General features: G+C 46.7%; 1 protein-coding gene across 1 annotated transcript in view; it reads right to left on the bottom strand.

Annotated features, from left to right (window-relative positions):
• The window catches only part of PPP2R2B (protein phosphatase 2 regulatory subunit Bbeta), a 304,244-nt gene that overhangs the window by 119,071 nt on the left and 159,001 nt on the right, over nt 1–26,172 (bottom strand). The window contains exon 2 of the mRNA XM_078653298.1: nt 18,323–18,420. Coding sequence (XP_078509424.1) covers nt 18,323–18,420 — 98 coding nt within the window. The remainder of the gene's footprint in view (nt 1–18,322; nt 18,421–26,172) is intronic.

Raw genomic sequence — 26,172 nt, 5'->3', positions numbered from 1 at the left:
AGGGGAGCTCCCTCCTTATACCCTTTCACGGTCTCTGTATTTTGAAGTTAGCCCTGTGGTGTTTCCAAGCAACTCATTCAACCTGGGCGCGTCATAAACTTCATAAGGTCCTTTACATCAAGAGACCTTTTTAACATTTGCTAGAAACATGAGGCGATGTTATTTTCCTTTTGTACTTACACAGTGCCTCCATTAAATCTCCAGACTATGGAGATGACACTGCTATATCTAGAGCTTCTCCTTGTCTGCATCGTATGCTCTGCGGGTTGTGTTTTTTAATTATATCCAGCACGACGAGCGACCACGCTCTATTTGCGAGCCACTTCTCGTGTTAAAAACTGTTGGAACACACAGCGGGGCATGCGCGACCGAGCGGTGCTTGTTTACTTAACCGAGGGCACGCCTCTATCCTTCTGCGCATGCCCAAGGTACTGAACGCATCGTGGCGCGCATGCGCGCTGTATCAGACGCTCGCAGTCTGTCATTACCAATTGAACTGCAGTTGTCTGACATTACGGATAATTGCTCCAATCAGAGCGGGTATAAAACCACGCGCCTCGCCTCTCTTCGTCGCCTCCCCTTCGGCTTCGCATTCAGCCGAGAGGTACCGACGGAGAGGTAAGCAGGAGCGTCGCGCTGTGCCCAAACTGTGGTAGGAGCTTGGTTTAGCCACGTAGCTTTGAATAGTTTTACCTACTTCTTTAAGATCAACAATTTACAATTGAGCAAGGACTTGTAATGTGCCTAATATTGCAATTTAGCCTTAGAGGCAGACATTGGCTATGTTTGCTTTTCACAGCCTAAAACCTTAAACTGCATTGTGAATTAGTTACACCACGGTACATTTTCCCTGTGACAATTGCCACTAGTGAAGAATATGTTTTCACAGAGGATCTGTTCAGTCAGTTAAGTTTTGTTATATTAGTTTCAATCAACCAGCCTTCCTTTACTCTCCATGGGACTTAGGATCATTATGGGCAATCTAACAACCAGTTTTCAATATGCACAAACTTCTTTAAGACATAGTTTTGACTCAGGACATTATTTAAGCCCTCTGAGTCACTTAGGTTTACATGTTTATATATGTTTTTTGTGCTTAGAGCGGGGCCTCATTCTCCGAGCCGTTGCCGGGTGAGGTGAGGTTTGACTCCCACATACTGCTGGGTAAGTCGTGTTTACTTTACTTTTTGTTAAATTACATTTAGCAGTGTCTATGGTTTACTTTTTGTGCAACCTAAATACTATTCATTGGCTGTTCTAATAGGGACTAGCCTTGCTGAGCCTATTTTTGGTCCTTATGACATTTTGTAGGTTACATTGTTTTATGAACACAAAATAGTTTTTTCTTTTTCTGTTTCTTTTACAGGAGTGTATCCTCGATCAAGATATTTGCACAAGGGGATACGGTAGGATGGTCAATTTGACCACACCAGTAGTTTGACAGTCTTTGAGGATTCTAGGTCTGTCTTCTTCACTTTATAGGAAAACATTAGCGTGTTTCCATGCAGTAGCAACAGCTTATCTATATGGCCCTGAAGAATGCCGGTGTAGTTACACCAGTTGGCAGAAACATGTTGGCCGCTTTTACAACATAGCTAAGCAAACAGTGATTTTTTTCACACTGTTCTACACCTGTTTTTAACCTGACGTCCTGGTGAATATCAATAAAGAAATTTTTTTGCCTGGAACGCCATTTTAAACATCACTTATTCACCTTTTTGTTTGCACTGCACACGACCAGTACCATGTAGTGGCATGGACACTTTCATCGTTTGAACCGGAATTGTGGGTTGTATGGCCAATTCATCTGGGCCTTGACGCACTACCCTGGTTCTAGTTGTCCTATATGACGAGGCTCCGCCAAGTGGGTGGTCGGATAGGATATCGACTACACAGCTAGTGTCATGTGACCACTTGGATTGGTCTTGTGCAATCCAACAGTGTGGCATTTCAATAGGGACTTTTCAGACTCAGCCTCTTGTCTCAGAGACCCTCCAATTTTTCGTGTTAGTTCTTAGTCTAAGTAGGGGGTTGGAATATGGAGGGTCTTTAAATATTAATCCCCTTGACCCTTCCTAATTTGTTGTTTCTCAGTATTGAGCAGCTTTCGCTGCGGGTTTATTCTCTTGACAACACGCCATTGTTGTTGTTTTTTTCTGCTCACTGGTTGATTGTTTTGCCTCATTTTGATATTTTACCATGGCTGACTTTGGAGGGTTGGCGTTTGATGACGAGGATCTCAACACACTTCTGACTGACAACCCTAGCATCCTAGATGGTTTGGCTTCAACATCTGCCACTACCACCACCACAACTGAGGATGATTGGGTGACTCTATTAAACATGAAGAAAAATCATTCCCGCACCACAATACATGGAGTAATTATGAACGAATACTTGCATGGCAAGTGTGCACCATCAGGCCTGATAGTTACCAACACACCACGCCTCTTTCTAACAGATAAGGGGTTCTTAAGGGATTGGGCGCTCATTGCGTGGCGCTGTACACGCGATTGGCTCATCTTGATTATCAAAACTGCTAAAAAGACAGCCGATGCTTTACTGGTTGAAATCCAAGTTCTTGAGGGCCAAATTAATGCAGCAATTCGGTCAGTACCATTCAAAAAAAACTTGGACGAGACCAACAAAACTAATAAAGAATACTATGACAACATCCTCTTGACCAAAGTTGAAAAATTTAAAAAAGATCTAGCACGTTTCTCAATGGAAACCACTTACCCCTACATCAGTGACTCCTATGTAGCCCCCGTATACAACCCGAGAGGAAAGAGATACGGGTCTAATTACTCTTCCACCGGTTCAGATTCAGGGTCAAGTGACCAAGGTGATTCAAACAGAGGTACACCCAATCGAGGGACAGGGAGGGGTCCCCAGAGAAGATCCAACAGAGGGCGAGGGGCTCAATACTACCCTAATCCAGGGCCCTGGTGGCCGCCCGCACCTTGGGGTTATCCTCAACTACCTATGGGACCCCCTATGGGCCATCAAATGCCTAACTACCCACCCAACCCAAACTTCCACTATGACCAGTCTTTTTTGTGGCAGGGCCGAGGCAGAAGCCGCGGGAAAAGAAGAGGCCAACAGTCAGTGAATTGGGCCCCAGAGACTGCGAACAGCAGAGGAGCACAATCCTAGAAGAGACTAGTGATCTAGTGGTAAACCTGAGCAACCGAACATTTACATCCACCGAAATTCAAGTCCTTAATAAAGGACTAGGATTTGTTCCAACTAATGAAGGAGATCCCTTTAATTTGAGATGCGAATTGGAATCTTTTTTCAGGAAGGTCCGTTTACATTTTTTCTTCAAATCAGTCAACGAAAACATAGATTTGGAGGACCTGTCTGATCGGAACACTGGCCTCAGACCGAAATCTACATATACGCCTCTCAACCATCAAGTGCCAGCGAGGGTCATTGCTTTCGAGCAAGCAGTCACTCACGACATCATGAATATGGACCAAGCGAACAAAAAATCTTTTTCCAACATGACCAGAATAGAAAGGCTGGCACTCACTACCCTGTCCAAAGACACCAACATCACAATTAAGCCCGCCGATAAGGGCGGTGCTATTGTCATCCAGGACACTGACACTTACCATAGGGAATGCGTACGTCAATTGAACGATTCCAAATCCTATCGTCGACTAACGGAGGACCCTACTACGAGAATCTCTAATGAAATAAGAAGTCTTATCGAGGAAGCATCTTGCGAGGGCTGGATTACACCTCAGGAGGCTAGGTATCTGACCACGACACATCCGGTGGTCCCTTACTTCTACTGCCTCCCCAAAATACATAAGGAGAAGAGACCCCCTCCGGGTCGTCCAATCATATCGGGGATCGGGTCTCTACTTGAGCCACTATCCACCTTCGTAGATGTTTTTCTAAAACCACTAGTGAGAGAGACACCCACGTACCTGCAGGACACTGGTGACGTTCTACGACTACTTGCAGAGACCGAGTTCAACGTCGAGACCGACCTACTGGTGAGTTTCGACGTCGAATCCCTCTATACGTGTATCCCTCAGCAAGAAACTCTGGACTGTATCAGGCAATTACTTGAATCTAAACCTCCGGATACTATCACTCCAATACCTTTCATCATGGAGTGTGCCAGACTGGCTATGATGGAGAATTATTTTCAATATCAAGATGACCTCTATCTCCAAGTCTCCGGGACCTCAATGGGGAGTGTCTTTGCCCCCAGTTTGGCAAATCTGTATATGCATCAATTCGAGCAACAACATATCCTAAACCACAGCAACCCTTACTTTCATCAGGTGTTGCTGTGGCGCAGATATATTGACGATATCATTGTCATATGGAGAGGCACTATTCCGGAGGTTAATGACTTCCATACGTGGTTGAACTCAAGAAATCAATATCTCCGATTTACAGTTGAGTACAGCAAGGAGCAACTTCCATTTTTGGATCTTCTCATCTTTCCGGAAGGGAACGGCCTGCAGAGTCGATTATACAAGAAACCCATGGCTCGAAACTCCTTACTGTCATACCGGAGTTTCCATCCACAATCATTACGTGATAACCTGCCGGTGGGTCAATTTCTGAGGATTCGGCGAAACTGTTCCTCCAATCGCCTGTATGAACAACACGCAAAAGAGTTATCACGGAACCTGAAGGAACGGCACTATCCTAATCATCTGATACGTAAGGCGCACAAAAGAGCCTTCAATAACAACCGAGAGGCATTAATTGAACATCAACAAAACAGAACACCGACTGATAGGATTACAATGGTACATACCTTCAGTACTCGATCCAACACAGTGAAGAAAATAGTACTGAAGCACTGGAAAATGCTCAACACTGCTTCTGGTGCGATATCCAGGCCTTTGTTTGCCTTTAAACGTGGACCCAGTATCAGAGACAGTCTGGTCCACACGAGACCAAGGACTCAGAGGAGAGAGACGACTACCACTCTGGACACCATCTGGAATACCACTCCGGTAGAGGGGCACTACCCATGCGGTAGCTGTACGGCTTGCCCGCAGACCCGCAAGACCCTTTCCATAGACATCGGTACATCGAGGCCATGGAAATTGACTAACCACACGAACTGCAACTCTGAGCGATTGATCTATATGATCACATGCCCGTGTGGTCTGGCTTACATCGGACATACCACTAGAAAAGTTAAGCTACGTATCGGTGAGCACAAGAGCACGATAAGGTGCAACAAACAGTCCACCTGCCTGACGAACCACTTTCTAACTAAAAAGCACAAAGCAGATGACCTGAGGTGGGTGGTATTAGAACAACCCTTCATCCCAGCGCATATAACAGATGTCTCACGGTTTCTATTTATTAAGGAACAACGCTGGATCTTCAGATTGAAGACTGATATATCAGGGTTGAACGACAACATCCCTTGGGTGTCCATATGATTATCCTCGATTTTCCATGGAATATAACCCTTAGGATTTGTAAATTCTATACATTCTGAGTCAAAGTACAAGAGTTCTTTCATCATACCCCTCCATTGACCAAAACCATACTCCAGAGACATTGGGAACAAATGACTTTCATCCAGTTGGCATCTGTCTGGGGGGTTAGCATGTAAATCGCGGGTGGCTCTATTCTTTGAGTCCCCCATGAGGTGTTCGCCCTGTCTATCAGGGAGCTAAACTCATGGTCTATAGTGGTCAGATTGTATCCCTATTGGCTCACACTTAGCCACACGATCAACATCAGTGTTAGGGGAGCTCCCTCCTTATACCCTTTCACGGTCTCTGTATTTTGAAGTTAGCCCTGTGGTGTTTCCAAGCAACTCATTCAACCTGGGCGCGTCATAAACTTCATAAGGTCCTTTACATCAAGAGACCTTTTTAACATTTGCTAGAAACATGAGGCGATGTTATTTTCCTTTTGTACTTACACAGTGCCTCCATTAAATCTCCAGACTATGGAGATGACACTGCTATATCTAGAGCTTCTCCTTGTCTGCATCGTATGCTCTGCGGGTTGTGTTTTTTAATTATATCCAGCACGACGAGCGACCACGCTCTATTTGCGAGCCACTTCTCGTGTTAAAAACTGTTGGAACACACAGCGGGGCATGCGCGACCGAGCGGTGCTTGTTTACTTAACCGAGGGCACGCCTCTATCCTTCTGCGCATGCCCAAGGTACTGAACGCATCGTGGCGCGCATGCGCGCTGTATCAGACGCTCGCAGTCTGTCATTACCAATTGAACTGCAGTTGTCTGACATTACGGATAATTGCTCCAATCAGAGCGGGTATAAAACCACGCGCCTCGCCTCTCTTCGTCGCCTCCCCTTCGGCTTCGCATTCAGCCGAGAGGTACCGACGGAGAGGTAAGCAGGAGCGTCGCGCTGTGCCCAAACTGTGGTAGGAGCTTGGTTTAGCCACGTAGCTTTGAATAGTTTTACCTACTTCTTTAAGATCAACAATTTACAATTGAGCAAGGACTTGTAATGTGCCTAATATTGCAATTTAGCCTTAGAGGCAGACATTGGCTATGTTTGCTTTTCACAGCCTAAAACCTTAAACTGCATTGTGAATTAGTTACACCACGGTACATTTTCCCTGTGACAATTGCCACTAGTGAAGAATATGTTTTCACAGAGGTTCTGTTCAGTCAGTTAAGTTTTGTTATATTAGTTTCAATCAACCAGCCTTCCTTTACTCTCCATGGGACTTAGGATCATTGTGGGCAATCTAACAACCAGTTTTCAATATGCACAAACTTCTTTAAGACATAGTTTTGACTCAGGACATTATTTAAGCCCTCTGAGTCACTTAGGTTTACATGTTTATATATGTTTTTTGTGCTTAGAGCGGGGCCTCATTCTCCGAGCCGTTGCCGGGTGAGGTGAGGTTTGACTCCCACATACTGCTGGGTAAGTCGTGTTTACTTTACTTTTTGTTAAATTACATTTAGCAGTGTCTATGGTTTACTTTTTGTGCAACCTAAATACTATTCATTGGCTGTTCTAATAGGGACTAGCCTTGCTGAGCCTATTTTTGGTCCTTATGACATTTTGTAGGTTACATTGTTTTATGAACACAAAATAGTTTTTTCTTTTTCTGTTTCTTTTACAGGAGTGTATCCTCCATCAAGATATTTGCACAAGGGGATACGGTAGGATGGTCAATTTGACCACACCAGTAGTTTGACAGTCTTTGAGGATTCTAGGTCTGTCTTCTTCACTTTATAGGAAAACATTAGCGTGTTTCCATGCAGTAGCAACAGCTTATCTATATGGCCCTGAAGAATGCCGGTGTAGTTACACCAGTTGGCAGAAACATGTTGGCCGCTTTTACAACATAGCTAAGCAAACAGTGATTTTTTTCACACTGTTCTACACCTGTTTTTAACCTGACGTCCTGGTGAATATCAATAAAGAATTTTTTTTGCCTGGAACGCCATTTTAAACATCACTTATTCACCTTTTTGTTTGCACTGCACACGACCAGTACCATGTAGTGGCATGGACACTTTCATCGTTTGAACCGGAATTGTGGGTTGTATGGCCAATTCATCTGGGCCTTGACGCACTACCCTGGTTCTAGTTGTCCTATATGACGAGGCTCCGCCAAGTGGGTGGTCGGATAGGATATCGACTACACAGCTAGTGTCATGTGACCACTTGGATTGGTCTTGTGCAATCCAACAGTGTGGCATTTCAATAGGGACTTTTCAGACTCAGCCTCTTGTCTCAGAGACCCTCCAATTTTTCGTGTTAGTTCTTAGTCTAAGTAGGGGGTTGGAATATGGAGGGTCTTTAAATATTAATCCCCTTGACCCTTCCTAATTTGTTGTTTCACACATCCACAAGTGTCACACATCCACAAGCAACAGACATCCACAAGCAACAGACATCCACAAGCGTCCGGCATCCACAAGCGTCAGGCATCCACAAGCGTCAGGCATCCACATGCGTCAGGCATCCACAAGCGTCAGGCATCCACAAGCATCAGACATCCACAAGCATCAGACATCCACAAGCATCAGACATCACCAAGCGTCAGACATCACCAAGCGTCAGACATCACCAAGCGTCAGACATCACCAAGCGTCAGACATCACCAAGCGTCAGACATCACCAAGCGTCAGACATCACCAAGCGTCAGACATCACCAAGCGTCACATCACCAAGCGTCAGACATCCACAAGCATCAGACATCCGCAAGCATCAGACATCCACAAGCGTCAGACATCCGCAAGCGTCAGACATCCGCAAGCGTCAGATATCTGCAAGCGTCAGACATCTGCAAGCGTCAGACATCCGCAGGCGTCAGACATCCGCAGGCGTCAGACATCCGCAGGCGTCAGATATCCGCAGGCGTCAGACATCCGCAAGCATCAGGCGTCAGGCATCCACAAGCGTAAGGCATCCACAAGTGTCAGACATCCACAAACATCAGGCATCAGACTTTTATTTAAGTATTATTTATTTAAAAAAATAAACCATTGTTATTTGTAATATCAATACATGTAAGTCACGTAAATACAACACATATTGCATTACAAATGCTATAGGTGTCACATTTGCGAAAGTTATAACTATTGGCATGGTAAATGACAAAGCTATTAATTTCGCTATTTTCAAAAACAAAACCTAAATAAAAAATTTGTCATTTACAAAACCAATAGCTCAAACTTTCCTAATACGAGACCTATTGCATTGCAAATGCTTGTTTCCATTGAAGCTCTCTGCCCATGTTGCTCTGTTCCAATAGTTCTCTTCCTCGGTCCTTCGACTGTGGGCCATAGTAAAATAATATGTCCTGCTCCCCAAAAAAACAGCCAGTGCCCACTATCTGCAACCACTGGCACAAATTAAGCACTTATCAGCCACACTCTTTTAACAACAGTCTGATTCGATTTGTTTTTGTTGACTGCGACAGCTGTGTCTCATTCTCTTGCATATTTCTAGGCTAAGGCCACCAAATGCTCCCTTATCATCAGGAACACCAGGTTCCAATCGTGAGCTTTCATTTAACACTGCATTCTGGGATCTGTAGTTCTGTTTACTCTCCACTGAACAAATTGGAGTAACGGTCTAGATCACAGTGGATTGCAATAGAAAAAGAAAATCAGGACTAAAATGTTGTTTCGGCATAAGTGATCCACCTCGTAACTTCACAGGGAGGTTTCTGCATGGATGTCAAAAGGAAGCGAGTTCTGTATTTGGCTCTGTAGTGTTGCTGCCAGTGGGGTGTACCACTGCAGGACACGCCCCCCTCCCCACTGTTATTACATAATCTACCCCTAGAGCGTAAGGGGTCTTTGGTTTAGTCCAAGCGTAAGCGTGGACACGCAAGTTGATCAATAAAAGGCCCAGGGAGCTGGGCGTGGCCAGGTTAGTTATTGCCACCAACTACGACATACGTGTCCTGTGTCATCCATGCTTAGGCCTTGACCGGGACACCACACTGGCGACGACGGTGGTCTACAATCCACCCCGTAGCGTGCCCTGCTGCACCACCGCGACGACCCAGGCGTGCCCCACTGCCTAGCGCCGTGCAAGCCTGCACGTGGCGCACCGTCCGGCACTCCACTCACCGGTGCCGGCGGAGGCATCCGGCCCGCCTCCTGCGCCGTCCTGCATCGCCCGCTGCTCCGCGGACCTGGTCGCTGTCATCAGGTACCCCCGAGTGCCCCCGCTGCTCCACCCTGCCTCCAGCCCCCTGGCTGCACCGCTCTGCTCGGCCCCGGCCCCCGGTCGGCTCTTCGGCCTTCCCGCGCATGCGCAGTGAGTTCCCGCACCACACTCCTGACGCGTGACGCGGCCGCTCAGCCTTTTCTCACGCTTCTCGCGTGAGCATGGACCCTGCAAACCCGCACGCATCGCGCGGAACGAGGCCTCGGAACCCTCCGCTCTGCTGGTTTCCATTCCCGAGTAGCTGCAGCGACCTACAGTGCCTCTTCAAAGCAAACCTGGCAACAAGAAGGCCTCATGGTTCAACGATGATCTTAAGAAGTCCAAGAAACTCTGCCGCACCCTCGAAAAAGCTTGGAAAAAAGACCCAACCACCAACACCAAGGACGCCTTCAAAAACGCCACCCGCACTCACCACCAACTAATCCGAAAGGCTAAGAAATCAGCATTCAAGGAACGACTTGACAACAACGCCCACAACAGCAAGGAACTTTTCAACATCGTCAAGGAATTTTCCAATCCCTCAGCCAACTCCAACGACATCACCCCCTCTCAAGCCCTCTGCGACTCCCTAGCCTCATTCTTCCACAACAAGATTGCAGACATCCACAACAGCTTCGACAACCAACCCGGAGTCCAACCCACCCAACCATATGCTGAACACTCTCCCCCCGCGAACACCCTTAACAACTGGAACCCAATCTCCACCGAGGACACCATCCGCCTGATGAACTCCATCCACTCTGGATCCCCCACAGACCCATGCCCTCACCACATCTTCAACAAAGCAGACTCCGTCATAGCACCGTACCTCCGAGACGTCATCAACTGCTCCTTCAATTCCGCCACCTTCCCAGAAAACTGGAAACACGCTGAACTCACCGCCCTTCTGAAAAAACCCACAGCGGACCCCACCGAACTCAAAAATTACCGCCCCATTTCGCTCCTTCCATTCCCGGCCAAAGTCATCGAGAAAGCTGTAAACAACCAGCTCGCCGCTTTCCTCGAAGCCAACAATTCCCTCGACTCCTCACAATCTGGATTCCGAGCAAAACACAGCACTGAAACCGCCCTTATCGCAGCAACAGACGACATTCGAACTCTACTGGACAATGGAGACACAGTCGCCCTCATCCTCCTCGACCTCTCTGCAGCATTCGACACAGTCTGCCACAGCACCCTTTTACAACGCCTCAGCAACATCGGAATACAAGGAAAAGCACTTGAATGGATCACCTCGTTCCTCACCGGAAGAACCCAGAGAGTCCGCCTTCCACCATTCAAGTCCGAGGCCACCGAAGTCATCTGTGGCGTACCACAAGGATCCTCACTCAGCCCCACCCTCTTCAACGTATACATGAGCCCCCTCGCGGCCATCGCCCGCCAACACAACCTCAACATCATCTCTTACGCGGATGACACTCAACTAATCCTTTCTCTCACCAAGGACCCCAGCACCGCCAAAACTAACCTACACGAAGGAATGAAAGAAGTCGCTGAATGGATGAAACACAGCCGTCTGAACCTGAACTCAGATAAAACAGAAGTCCTCATCCTAGGTACATCCCCCTCTGCATGGGACGACTCTTGGTGGCCGGAAGCCCTTGGAAAAGCACCCATCCCGACAGACCACGCACGGAACCTAGGCGTTATCCTGGATTCTTCACTCTCAATGAACAGACAAGTCAGCGCCGTTTCCTCATCCTGCTTCAACATTCTTCGCATGCTCAAAAAAACATTCCGCTGGATCCCCACCGAGACCAGGAAAACAGTCACCCATGCTCTGGTCACAAGCCGACTGGACTACGGAAACACCCTCTACGCAGGTACTACCGCTAAACTCCAGAAGAAACTCCAACGAATTCAAAACGCCTCAGCCAGAATCATATTGGACATCCCACGCAGCGAACACATCTCTGGTCACCTGAAAGACCTCCACTGGCTACCCGTCAATAAGAGAATCACTTTCCGACTGCTAACCCACGCGCACAAATCACTCTACGACATTGGACCAGAATGCCTTAACTCACGACTGTCCTTCTACACCCCCCCCCGCCATCTACGTTCTTCCAGCCAAGCCCTCGCCTCTGTACCTCGCATCAACAAGACCACCATGGGAGGCAGATCTTTCTCATACCTGGCTGCTAAAACATGGAACTCACTTCCCACTTACCTTCGCCTCACCCAGAACCACCTAGCATTCAGAAAGCAACTTAAAACGTGGATATTTGACAAGTAATCCTCTTCCCCTCCTAAGCGCCTTGAGACCCTCTGGGTATGTAGTGCGCTATATAAATTTTCTGACTTGACTTGACTTGACTCCTGTCACCCTATCGGCAGTGCTTTAGCCATCATGGCCACCGTGCCGCATCTTGAGCCTTTTGCTGTCACAGGAAGCCCCCCCTCTCAGGCTGCCCGGTGGAAGAAGTGGGTAGAGCGGCTTGAAAACTACTTCGTCGCAGCTAATATTGCGGCGGGGCGTCAACGCGCTATGCTGTTACACCTAGGGGGTGAAGCCATCCACGACATCTCCAAGGACGTTACGGAGGGTGCCCCGCCCCACACGTATGCGACCCTACGAGACGCCATCACGAGGTATTTTGAGCCATTTGCTAGTGCGGACTACGAACGTTTCCTACTACGCCAAGCACGCCAGCTCCCAGAAGAGTCCGTAGATGTGTTCTACGCTCGGCTCAAGAAATTGGCCAGCACATGCACTCTCCCGGATGCGGAAGATGAAATTCGCGCCCAATTCATACAGGGATGCGCCTCCCTGAAGCTGCGAGAGAGGGTGCTAGAAACGGACGTGATGCCCATACACGACATCCTGGCCCTGGGGCGGTCCAAAGAGCTCTCCCAAGCACGTGCCGCCCACATGGAACCAACTCCAACAGTAACAATCAAGACGGAGCCCGCGTGTGCCGTCAGGTCGCAACCTACAGACGGCCGGATGAGAACCCCCAGGAAAGGGCGACCGAAACCAAGCCAGTCCACCCACGACCAAGCCTGCATGTGGTGCGGAGGTGTCACCCCCCACAAAGGCGCCTGCCCGGCCCAGGGCAAAATCTGCAGCGCGTGTGGAAAAGCAAATCATTTTGCAAGTGTCTGCTTGTCGTCCCAATGGAAGAAGCAGAGTGGCCCGCCCAGGAGGGTACGACAAGTGGCGCCACTACAGAACACGTCGAACAGCAGCGACATGGACGACGACGAAGAAGACGCCACGACAGTCCACGTAGTGTGCATGCTCAACGCCCTAGCAGCCGCGTCGTCGACCGAACCGATGTGCACCGTCCAAGTGCATGGCGAAGCGGTCAGAGCCCTCATCGACACCGGCGCCACGATAAACCTCATGGCTGCCAGCGTGTACCAGTGCCTCGAAGACACCCCCACGCTTCACCCCACAAGAGTGCAAGTGTTTGCCTACGGAACCCGGCGCCCGTTGCGCCTGAGTGGAGTATTCCAGACGACTGTGGCCCACGACTCAACGCAACTACAGACAAAGATCTATGTATCCCAGGAAGGATCAGGATTCCTTCTCGGTTGCAAGACAGCACAGGAGCTCGGGCTCATACACTTTGCCCTAACAGTGCAAGCCCAAGGTTTGGACCATCTGGTTACAGAGCATTCCTCGCTGTTTGAGGGCATCGGATGCCTATGAGGCCCCCCCGTCCGACTCCACATTGACCAGTCGGTAGCCCCAGTAGCCCTCCGGCACAGACGGATCGCTTTTCACCTCCGGCCTAAAGTCGAAGCTGAGCTGAGGATGCTTGAACACGCCGGTATCTTCGAACGAGTGACTGGACCCACGCCGTGGGTGTCCCCCATCGTTGTAGCCAAGAAACCGAAGCAACCCGAGGCAGTGAGGATATGTGTGGACATGCGCCTCCCCAATCTAGCAATTAAGAGGGAACGTCACCTGACACCGACCATTGACGACATCATCGGGGAGCTTGCAGGGTCAAAATGGTTCTCCAAGATGGACCTGCGGTCGGGGTACCATCAGATCCCTCTTCACCCAGACTCACGCCCAATAACAACCTTCTCCACCCACGCAGGCCTGTGGAGAAATACGAGGCTAAACTTCGGCATCTCGAGTGCGGCGGAGGTGTTTCAGAACATCATTCACAATGTCCTCCAAGGCCTCGACGGTGTGCTCAATGTGAGCGACGACATCCTGGTACATGCCCCAACCTTGGAAGAACACATCGCACGCCTCCAAGCAGTGTTCAACCGGCTAAAGGAGAGAGGACTAACCCTCCACAAGGACAAATGCGAGTTCCTACGCAAAGACATCAGTTTCTTTGGATACAGGTTCTCCGACCAAGGAGTTGGCGCCGACCCGGACAAGGTCAAAGACATCCACGACGCGCCAGCCCCCACATCTGTGACAGCCGTCCTCAGCTTCCTAGGTATGGTGACATACTGCGGGCGTTTCATCAAGGATCTGTCGGATCTGACGGGACCCCTCCGCGACCTTACGAAGTCAAATGCCGCCTGGATGTGGGGCCCGGAACAGCAAGAGTCGTTCACGAACACCAAAGCAGCCCTGTCGGCTGACACGACCCTGGCCTACTTCAACCCGCAACACAAATCACAACTGCTGGTGGATGCCAGCCCCACTGGCCTGGGTGCAGTCCTATCGCAGCGTCAGGCATGCGGAGAATGGGCCCCCGTAGCATACGCCAACCGCACGCTGACACCGACCGAACAACGGTACTCGCAAATTGAACGTGAAGCGATTGCCATCCTATGGGGTGCCGCCATTTCCATATCTACCTCTATGGACATCCCTTCTCAGTGATCACTGATCATAAGCCCCTCATACCACTTTTCCAAGGTTCGTCCTCTCGCCCACCACCGAGAATCGAGAAATGGGTGCTGCAATTGCAGGAGTTCCACTTCACCGTAGAATACCGACCCGGCACGCGGAACCCCGCGGATTATCTGTCAAGACACGCCCGTCCAGTCACCGACGCTGAAGCAGCTGAAGCAGCAGCCACGGAAGAGTACGTCCGGCTAATCGTCGAACGGTCAAAGCCACGTCCAATGTCCCTGGAGGAAGTAGCGAGAGCCACTAAGGACGATGACTGCCTCCAGATCGCGATCCAGGCCATAGGATCCGGCGACTGGAAGGCGCTGCAAAGCCCAGCATCTTTTCGCACTCAGGACGCCCAAGCTGTTCTGAAAGCCCTGTATCAAGTCAAACATGAACTATCCGTCTCAGCCGAAGGATGTCTCCTGAGAGGCCCGCGCCTTGTACTGCCCAGCAGCCTCGCCCAGCATGCTGCTTTGCTGGCTCACGGATCGCACCAAGGGATCGTCAAGTCTAAAAACAGACTCCGAAGCAAGTTGTGGTTCCCTGGACTCGACAGAGCCGTCGAGGAAGTGGTTCATAGCTGTCCGGTGTGCCTAGCGATGAGCCTACCAAACCCTCCAGCACCGATAATCACCGAAGAAGGGCCAACATGCCCGTGGGTACGAGTGAGTGCAGACTTCGGCAGCCTTCCCGGAGGCAGGTACATGCTTGTCGTGGTGGATGATTTCTCCCGCTACCCCGAAGTAGAAATTGTGACATCGACTGCAGCGTCGGAGGTGATCCCAAAGTTCGAAAAGATCATCGCCACCCACGGGATCATGAAAGAAGTCCGCACAGACAATGGACCTCCGTTCAATGGCAGCGAATTTACAGAGTACCTGCAGAGCCATGGCATCAAACACAAACGGATAACACCAAGATGGCCGCAAGCCAACGGAGAGGTCGAAAGGCTAATGAGAACTCTGAACAAAACAATCCAAATTGCAGTCGCTGATGGTCACTATCTGGAGCTGGCCATCTACCAATTCCTCCGAGAATATCGCCAGACCCCACATTGCACTACTGGAGTCGCCCCGAACAGGCTCTCCTTCAACCGGGCTATTGCTGACACCATCCCACACCACCCCATGTGGGAGTTAGCCCCTAACCCCAGCAACCGATCCATGGAACAGCGCACCAAGAACAACCAGGAAGCATCCCGAAGGCGGAGGGCCGCAGACAGCCCCATTCAAGCCGGAGACGCAGTTCTTGTGAAGGACCGCCATCCCGGCGGGAAGTTCCGCCTGCCATCCGAGCTGGACCCCTGGAAGGTCACCGAGGTAAACGGAACAATGATCACAGCCGTCAGGAATGGGGAAGTAGTCACAAGAAACATTTAGTTTTTCAAGCAAGTACCCGAGAGTAGAGAAGACCCGGAACCGGGTGACAGGCACCTGTGCCCACCGCGCAGACCATCAGGACCAACCGAAACAAGCACCACGACACACCTAACAGGTGACCTCACCCCGAGCAATAATGGGCCAGAGAGACCATCTGAAGTCCCCAGCGCCGCTGAGACTGGAGAGGCAGAAGAACCCCCCCCAGCCACGGCAGAAGGTCGCAGCCAAGCAAGGTACAGCTTACGTCCATGCCCCAAGCCTTCCCAGAGGTACCGAGACTTTGTGGCCCAGTGCTGGCGGTGAAATGATCCAGATAGCTGACCCCGCCGAGAATAAAGTAAGACTGTTCTATTTTGTGTCTGATATGTTATGGTTTTATCAGTAAAATTCAGAGACTGCACCAGAGACTATTCAGCGGATTTTGTCTAACATAGCAGAGTTAACGGTCACAGCGCCTCCGCTGACCAGAGAGACTTTTGTGTGCCATTGTGTTTTTCCAGTTTGTTTTATCCCTAGGTAAAGGAGGAATGTAGTGTTGCTGCCAGTGGGGTGTACCACTGCAGCACACGCCCCCTCCCCACTGTTATTACATAATCTACCCCTAGAGCGTAAGGGGTCTTTGGTTTAGTCCAAGCGTAAGCGTGGACACGCAAGTTGATCAATAAAAGGCCCAGGGAGCTGGGCGTGGCCAGGTTAGTTACTGCCACCAACTACGACATACGTGTCCTGTGTCATCCATGCTTAGGCCTTGACCGGGACACCACAGGCTCCAACTTCCCAGAAGCACCCGCTGCCACATTTCTTAGATTTAAGTTTCGGAACAGGAACACTTTGGTGGCAAGAGGAATATAATAGGTCCGTTCTTGACAATTTTTTGACGCAGAAACATGGGACAAAACGTGATAGCAGCACTTGAGAATACTCAACCGACCTTTACGTACCACCTTAATTCTTGGCGCTTTAAATACATGTTTACAGGAGCTCAGAAATAGCTGCGGAGAGTGAAGGGCAAAGGGCCTTAAATTGCAGCGCTTGGCAAGTGCAAGCCACAGTAAAGAGGCTGATGCGTCTTTGACGTGCTGACCTTTCTGTAAGTGGAGAAACCACAGGCACTCAGCATTTTCTACACTTCTGTCAGAAGTATGGAGCAATTACAAAAGAGTGTAGGATGTTCCGGATGCGGGGCCCCGCATCCGGAACATCCTACACTCTTTTGATTGACAAGCTGGAATACAGCTTCGGCCCTTGATAGCCATAATGACATTACCTGGTCGTCTATGGTAATTGCTCCATACTTCTGACGGAATCACTAAGCTACGGCAAACCCACTGTTCTTTCTTTTCCATTGTACCCCGATAAGGACCGAGTTGGAATTATCACCGGTTCCCCGATACCGCTCCACTGTGAGGCTTTCAGCCCTGAAGAGTCATGGGCAACTGCCCCTCTGACGAAACGCGTGTCGGCTGGTTTTCTCTGGATCTCCTTTTGAAGGAGGACCACAACAACCTATAAAAAATGTAAGCATCACTGAATGTTTTGAGGATCTTGTTTGTTCTACTAATGTTCTTGCGTATTGAAGACCTTGCTACTGACATTTATTATCTTCACGTGTGCTCTGGTATTTGCATTGTATGAGTGTAGTTGGTGTGAGACTGTATGAGCTGGTGTGATTAAAGTATGACTGTATGTATTTATTCTTAACCAGGGGAATTTGTTTGTATGTATTTTTCTTCAAATTGGTTCTATAATATATTTGGATTGTGAATAATCACTGTTCTAAAAGAAATGTATTTGTGAATTTACAAGTCCAGAACAATACATAAGTGTGGTTGTATAAAAAAAAAATAAGAAAAATAATAATTTGAATAAATGAAGACTTTTGGTAAAAGAAAAGAATGAGATGAAAAAAGAAAAGAAATATCATGACAAAATAAAATAACAATGAGATGATTGGATTGTCACTGTTGCATCTTTTGATGTCTAATGATATGTATATGAACAATGTCTAATGAGAAAGTATGATGGTCTAGGAGGGAAATATATATTATCGAGATATATAATGGACCTGATTATTACAGGATGTGCTAAACACCACCCAACTCGTAATTTTAACCCATTTATAATCTAGGCTTGTGAGTGAAAACATGTAAAGATGTACTTTTATTTCACCCAGCGCGGCCAATAAGATTAGCCTTACATTTTATTTTTTACTAAACACTTAACACATGATTTAAAATTATTACGTTGCCCGCCACTCCAACCATTACCTTTTTTTAATTTAAACCAGTACTAAAACGTCTATTTGAGTAAACTATACAGTGGTCACAAATCATGGGCATAAAGTTGGCCCACGGAGGGGAAGGCATACACCCAATGAAAAAAGAGCATGCATTATAAGGATTAGCAGGTGAAGATGCTGCTAGAGGATCATATAGATATTGCAGGGTCAGGAGCACTTACCTCTTGCTCTCGCTGGAATATCACAACCCTTCCGCCCTTGTCTCCTGTTGCTAGTAATTCTCCTGTGTGGTTGAATTCTACCGTAGAGATAATGTCGGCTGAAAAAAAAGAAAATTAAATCAGTTTTGAAATCTGACTATTTTGATCATGTACATGTTGGCAGGCAACTTGGTGTGGAATGAGAGGTATCATGGCCAGGGATCTCGTGCGGAGTCTCAAGGGCTGCTTTCATTGGTAGTGGTCAAAAACCTTATGAATTAACCCACACAAGGACCATGTTTATTTACAGAAATGCTAACTTAACCTTAACCCCTTCGACGCGCATGACAAGGTCAGCTCGTCATGGGCGTTACCTGCGCTGCGCGCATGACGAGCTGACCTTGTCACGTAACGCGCGATTTTCAAAATCGCAGCGCGCAGCGGGAAAACCGCTAGCGCGCATGCGGTTAAAGACAACACTTCAGTGGATGGTAGCACATCTTTCTATCTATCTATCTAGATTGACTACTATTTGGGCACATGTTTTACATACATTGGAAGGCAATTCCCATAACATTGGTACCTCGTAACGGTGAAATACATTAAAGCTTATAGGATATATAGGGAGAAGAACCTGCGTATACTGGAATCTAGATTCATTCTCGATTTTGACACCATGACACATACATATATATACATATATATATTTATATATGTATACATAGATTGTGCTTTGTGTTAAGCTTCACCTCCTCTTCCCATTGTTTACAATTGTCTTAGATCTCAGCGTGGCATTAATAATTATCTTAAGAATTTGTCAGCTCATTTTTTCCCAAGTCCTCAGAAAAGGCCAGGGATGAGCATGGTCAATACCCTGATGTATAGAGATACCATCAGAACAGCAGTATGTTTATTGACCTCCCTTACTTGTGGAGCAAGACATTTGTGAATATATAAATATACCAAATTCCTATTTACAATGCTACTCTTGCTAATATGAGCACAATTCACTATGTGGAATAAGGCTTAACAGTCGAGGTGGTGGTGGTGTTTGTAGCGGTGGTGTGAAATGTTGTGTACTTAAGGGAAGCTTGCATTCTTCTGAATACATGAAGGAACCTGGAATGATGGTGCTACTACCTCCCTGCCCTGAATCAGCTCCTTGAATTGGTGTTCTAGGTTGTTGAAATTTGGCAAGACCGGTTACAAAGTACAAAACACAAAACACTTGGCTTTGCCAATGATTGTAGTACTGCACATGGTATGCTAATGTTTCTTCTTCTGAGAGTTGTTAGAATTACTTCAGAAACTCATCGGAGTAAGGTGGGTTATCTAAGAGCAGAGAATGGAAGCCATAATCTTCTCCAATATGTTTGTCTGCGTTAACATCTCTCTAGATACCTACTCAATTAAACATTTCGGTCTATATGGTCGACCTATAAATGTACCTCTATTTATTTATCTATTTGCATGCTTCCACCTTGTATTTAGCTTCCCGTCTGGTTAGTTAGGTGTATACAGGTTCTCTGCCTGCCCATTTGTCCGACCTATCTAGCCACCCACCCATACTTTGATGTAGCCATGCCTGCATCTTTGTACTAAAGTGATGTAAGGACTATAATTGGCCATTTTGAGTAATTTCGATAATAATAGCTAATTGGCATTCGAAAATGACTCTCGGAGACCCTGAACCACTGTGCAAGACACGTCACAGGACAAGAAACCCTCTTAACTGAACCATGTTTTGATCAGGTGGGACTCCAGAAGTGAGTTCTGCGATCACAGGTCTAATGAAAATAATAAATACATTACATTTCTGGCAGTTGGACAGATAGTCTGTTTTTTATGACCTATAAAATGCTGGACTTCAATTAAATGTATTCTGGGGAATAACTGAGATTACACCTGTAGTAGTATACTTGTAAATGTCACTGGCATTAATATTTATATTAAGGAAAACATGCTGATATGTACATCCCTAATAGTGTGTCTAAGCAGTTCACATCAATTCCAGGGCCACACACAGTTGCAAGTGGCCTGTGTCTTATCCATCACCTAGGGATACGGCTAGAGTTTATTTTACTTGATTTTCTCTTGTGGGTTCCACATATCCAACAGTTTTTATTTAACCCACATTGAATTCTATACGCAACAGGGTGTTCAATTTAAACCCATCTTAAGTTTAAGACACAATTGTGCAATCTATGCTTTCCTATTCTTTGACATCCAAGGGAGGCCGCTCGAGGCTTCCAACAATCGAATACAGATGTTCGAGCTCAGAAGACAGGCCAGCAGCCTGCGAGTGAATGTGGCGCGCCTTTTAAGGGAAACCATAATATGCCTTTTACATGGATCAATATAAATAAATGCTTTGGTTCATGCTGTGTGGCCGAATAGCACTCTCCAGCACCTGTTTTCAAATACCTCTAATAGCATTTTTATCTGCGGGTCGATGATTGCAACTTGAACAAGCCTAGCATCCATGTGCAGTTGTGAAATAATAAATTGTGTACGTATGAACGGTTCTAATACTTACATCTCCACAATATTTCAGAAATTAACTGAAAATGGTTCAGAATTCAGCATTTAACCACCTCACCTTACTTTACTTAATCTCAATGGCAAACAGATGAATATTTTGGCAGTGGTGGCTGCTTTTGCATTTAAGTGGTAGGGCAGCACGGGGGAAAATAATAAAAAAAAATAATGCTTTCATGGATTCAACAGCGTCGGTGCTCTTCTGGCCTCTGCTCCTCGACCTCGACTCCCAGCATGTCACAGGCTTTCCTACGCCAATCCAGACGTTGCTCTCATGGTATTACCCTGCAGGAGAGCAGCACCGTGATTGGTGTGAACGCCATAGTTAGGTGCTCACTAAGGCCCCACAAACGTCTGCTTGTTCTCCACCTGGCTGTAAAGCACAACTCGGGTGGGGAGATCGAAGTGTGCATGACAGTTTGGCCGGGCTTAGACAGCCGGCCAAACCATTATGTGCACAGCTCCTCCTCCTTATTGCGGCTGTGACAACATGTGGGAATGGACGTCCCCATTCTCTGCTCAGCTGCAGGAAGTAAGCGAGGAAAAATAAAATGGTAATAACCTTTCTTATAATTTTATATTTCATTTTTCACCACTCAAAAGCAGTGGGGTGTCACTCCTCCGCATTAGCAGGGGAGTCGCTGCTGCGTTTTTGCCATACGGACACCCATACCAACAACCCACATGGACTTACCAATGCATTAGGGAAGTTCCATCAACTAGGAAATTGCAATGATGACAACAGCACTGGAACTGTGTATGTCTCAAAGCTTTGCACACTTGTTTAAATGACACCCACTTTTAATCAAATTTACCCGTTTGTTATGTTTTTGAAGTTTAAAATTTACTGAAACTTTTGTATTTTTTCCTTATCCCATGAAACAAAGCTACCGAAATCAGCACTAACTGGTCAACTCTGCCCTGGACAACTTCAACTGTAGACAACGAAACTGTGTGCATTGTTGGGAACGCAAAATAAATGTAATCTGTGTCCACGTAGATTGAATGCGATATCCACAGTGATTCAGAGACACAGGAAAAGATTGAGAAGTAGCTAACAGAATTCAAGAAACACAGTAGGTGAGCCGAAACCACTGAGCTACTTACCTAAGAGAAGTTAACTTAGAAACGCATTTGGTCTACTTTATTAAGGGATGGCCACTTATATCTCTAAATGAAGATTGACAAACTAATTAAAAATACCCCCTGCGTCCCCTGTGTTGCTAGAAATGTAATAATACTAGATTCATATAAATTCAATTTACTGACTGGTGTTCCGCAATATAAATGGTTTTGGAGTGGAGACCGATGACAATGCCCGTAAAACGTTCTGGTTGCTCCACAGGCTGGTTCCGCTGAAAAGACTGCTCATGTGGCAGGCACCGTACAATGTTTCAGACCACCATAGTTATAAAGCGCTGGCCTGTCAGAAACTCTACCTGGCTCTACATACTCCAGTTCACCTCTGGCATTTCTAGTTTCTAAAAGATAGTAACTGTACATTTCTGTCTTGAGATGAACGAGAGCGGCTTCTTACATTTTGGAGTGTTAGTTGCACTGCTGCAAGGCCAGGCTAATGGTAAACCAGCAGTATGTAAATATCTTTAACAATGTAACATAAGTGAGGGGTCCATATGAGCAGAGTAAGAGCCTAGCAGCCAGGGTCAGACAGGCGGATTTCCCCGGTGGGCTGGTGTTGTGCCCATGGGAGCCCGTTTTGTCACTGAGGGATGGTATTGTAATATCAGCCATATGTAACAAAAGCGGAAACGTTGCTTGGTGCTAGCCACTCCTCTCCTCTCCCCCCCCCTCTCAGGGCCGGTTGAGCAGCAATCTGCCAGGGCTGGTTGCTGTTCTCAGTCCGGCCCTGCTAGCATCTGGGGTATGGACTACTATTTCTTATGCTGTACCTGTCACCAGCATTAAATTGAAATCCACACAGAAAAGAATCAACAAAATCTGTATAATCCACAATGTTTCGACTCTATTGAGTGACTTCATCAGGGCAAAACTACATCCAGCATTCGAGACTTTATGTAATTCCAGCTAAACCATCCTGCACAATTCAACAGTTGCCATGGGAGAAACATTTTCTAAGCAGCTGGAAATATTTCTTAATGTCTTCTTACTGCAGATGAGCTAAGCGTCCAATTGCTATTTATAGTAGTGGGAAGATGAGATTTAAGAACCTAAGATTATCTCAGAGTATTAAACTCAATCGGTTTTGTATAGCACTGATGTGTGGTGCAGTTATTTTTAGCAGCATGTGTACTCCATTAAGTGCATCCTTTGGCCGTGAACTTCTTTCTGAATGATGACATCAGTGTGTGTGAGACAAAACAATTCATGCCCGTGAAATATATTTAAAGACAACAAAAATGATGTTCCTTGGTGCTCCGTTAAAGATACCTTCACAAAGTAACATCGGTTGGAGAAGAAAAATCTATCGGTTTGGTAACATAATTAAAATCAAGCCCGAAACAAGAGAGAATAAAATCAGTATAAAAGTATAGTAAGAGACAGAGACTAATTGAAACATTCATTGCTGCAGTAATCGAGGAAGAACAGATTGAGCTAGTGGCCCTCAGATAGTGTCCATTTACATTGCTCTAAATAGGAGTTACTGTTTGACTGTGTGTCAAATGAACTCTGATGAACAGGTGAAGACATATTGGTAAAAGTAAAACTGCCAGCTAACCAGGCAAAGTCGCCGAGGGGGTTAATTCCTGGCCATTACACAACTGGCCCCTAGAAACGAGTCTACCCCAGGTTTAGTGTTCAAGGAGCTATATGGAAGGTGCACTTGCACAAAATAGTGAGCGACCAGGCCTACTCAGCCCCTTCCTGGATGGAAAAATTCTATTGGGAAGGAAAGAAGTTTATGAGTGGATGACACCAAAACGATGGCTAGTATGAATTAAAGGTCAGCGATTAGAGATGTAGTGATGCGTTGCAGGTAGAGCTATGAAAATAGTGTATGGTCTGCATGGAAGGGAGATGCCATGGCTAAAACCCATATGGTACTGAAGAAATGGGGAGAAGGGGAGGTGAAGGAGAGACTCATTTAATTACCATAGTAGCCTAGAGACAAGAGCAGTGTTGAGCATATTCCATTTGCGGTAAGGTACTTGAACAAGTTCTGAGAAAAAAGACATGGAAGGTGGATGTTCAGGATTAGTACAAGGACATTATTTCAGACAAAAAAGTGTCAAAAGCGACTAAAACCACTTTTTAGCAGAAGTAGAGCTGAGGGCAGAAAAGTCAGTCTCAGTCTTTTCTCACATCTGTGTTCTGCTAAACAGCTGGCAGTAATGGAGATGGTACCACAGGCAGCCTCTACTGACCACGATTCAGGATTGGCATGAGAGAGTTGGATTTTGGGGAAGCCTTCTTGACCCTCACTGGTAGATGGAGTAGTCGAGAGACGGCTAATGGGAGGTGGTGCTAATGTAGAGCCACAGATAGTGTTACATTATTACAAGCACAACAAATATGAATGTTTATCCAGCGAAAACTAAAAAACAGTATAGCTAACAAAGGAAAAACCATTGCAGTTTCAAGTCTCTAGGTTTTACCTTTCAAAAATAATGAAGGACTCACTCTTAGTATTAGGGCCAGGTTTGTGATTCACAGATGTGTTCTTTCGCAGACACAGACACAGGCTATGTCCTGTGGTGGGTTGTAGCAGCTCTATAAACCTAGGGGGTAACTTAGGGGAAAGCGTACCACATCCATGCACCTTGAAACCCCAGGAGTTACTCTTAATGGTGAAAGGAGCTAGAAGCCTATCTACCTCCTAAACAGTGTTATTCTAATCCAGACCAGTGTGAGTGTCAGACCTCTAGAGTCTGGACAGAGGGGCTAGTCAGTTGCTGGAGTTCTACACAGCCCAGCCTCAAGTGAGGCTTGGGTACACTTTCTTGACACCCAAAGCTGGTGATAAGCTTCTGCTAATGCTAACAGAGGTTGACAGTGGAAACCGGAGATGTTGCTGTGTAAGTTCCACATTCACAGGAATGCAGCTGTTGGAGCATTGGAGCATGTTGGCCAGGCAGAGCCACGACTCCAGTGGTAGCTTACTTATACTTGTGATGTTGTCAGTGTTGCTTGTTCTCAGCCTATCGTACGTCAATAATCTCTCAACAGCTTGTGCGCATTTTAGGTCAGCTTTGTTTGAACTTTGTGGACTGGTGTGCCGGGTTGCCTTCTGTGAGGCAGAGGTGCAGGGCCTCGGGCAGAACTCGTGTGCAGTCCCAATCTTGGTGGTATAGGGGTCACACTATTCCAAACATTCAGAATGCTCAACACTTTACAAAGGCAGAGTGAAGTACAACTCTTCCAAGTCCTGGAGTGAAGTGCCACCTCAGAAGCTCAGTTTATGGGACTTGAGCCAGCATCCCACTGCCAAGCAGAGGAACATTTTGCTTCTGACCCTCAAAATATAGACTGGCTGCTTCTCAGCTGTCTTTGACGGCCAGAGGTTGGCTAGACTGAACTACTTCAGCGGATTCTATAGGTAAGCTGGACATGAGAAAATGAACTTACATAAGGAGTTTTCTTCTATGCTGCTGGATGGACTTTATGTTTCTTTGAACACATTTATGCATAAGTTGAAAGGTCCGTTAACTGTTCCCATATATTCTCTCAAGGAAAAGAGCCACCATAAATTAAATGTACACAATACAAACCAAATAGAACACAGTACTACTGGCTAGCACTAAAAACCATCATACCACCTTACATTTAAAAAAGGAAGCACCTCTTTCTCAGTACAAGCCACCAAGCTCTGGTACTCACTGCCAGTTAAGATTCAAAAACATCCAGGAGCATTTTAACATGATCTTTCCAATGATAATCACATCATAGTCTGTGACTGGGATGGAACTCAGAATGATAACCTATTACCAGAAGAAGCAAAGGTCTGGAGCTATGGAAGAGTAAACCAACACACCTTCACATATGGAGTTTACATAATAACTATGCCATCCAAATCACACAATATGCCTCTGCAATCAATACTAGAAGTACCGGATGCTGTTGCAAAAGTGAAAAACAACTCGAATCTGCAGTCATACAATAGTTTCAATGCTGTGGAAGACTGCTTTTATCAGTCATCGGTTTTGTGAGCCATTATCTAGATTAGTTGGGCTAGAGGGATGTGTGATTTATTTTTTCTCAAATGCAGTTTACTTGGTTTCGTTTTTAATTTGTCTCAATGGAGCTTCTGTAATAATAGTAAATGCTTCCATATCTCGCAGCCGATAGAACACCTGCTGTAGTTGTCGTAAGCCACCAGACTGAAGCCTCAGAGGCTGACTGGCCTGAGGGGAAGC

Source organism: Lissotriton helveticus, chromosome 7 (assembly GCF_964261635.1).
Source record: "Lissotriton helveticus chromosome 7, aLisHel1.1, whole genome shotgun sequence".
Lineage (NCBI taxonomy): Eukaryota > Metazoa > Chordata > Amphibia > Caudata > Salamandridae > Lissotriton > Lissotriton helveticus.
Note: the sequence above shows the minus strand (reverse complement) of the source record. Positions and strands in the feature narration are given on the sequence as shown.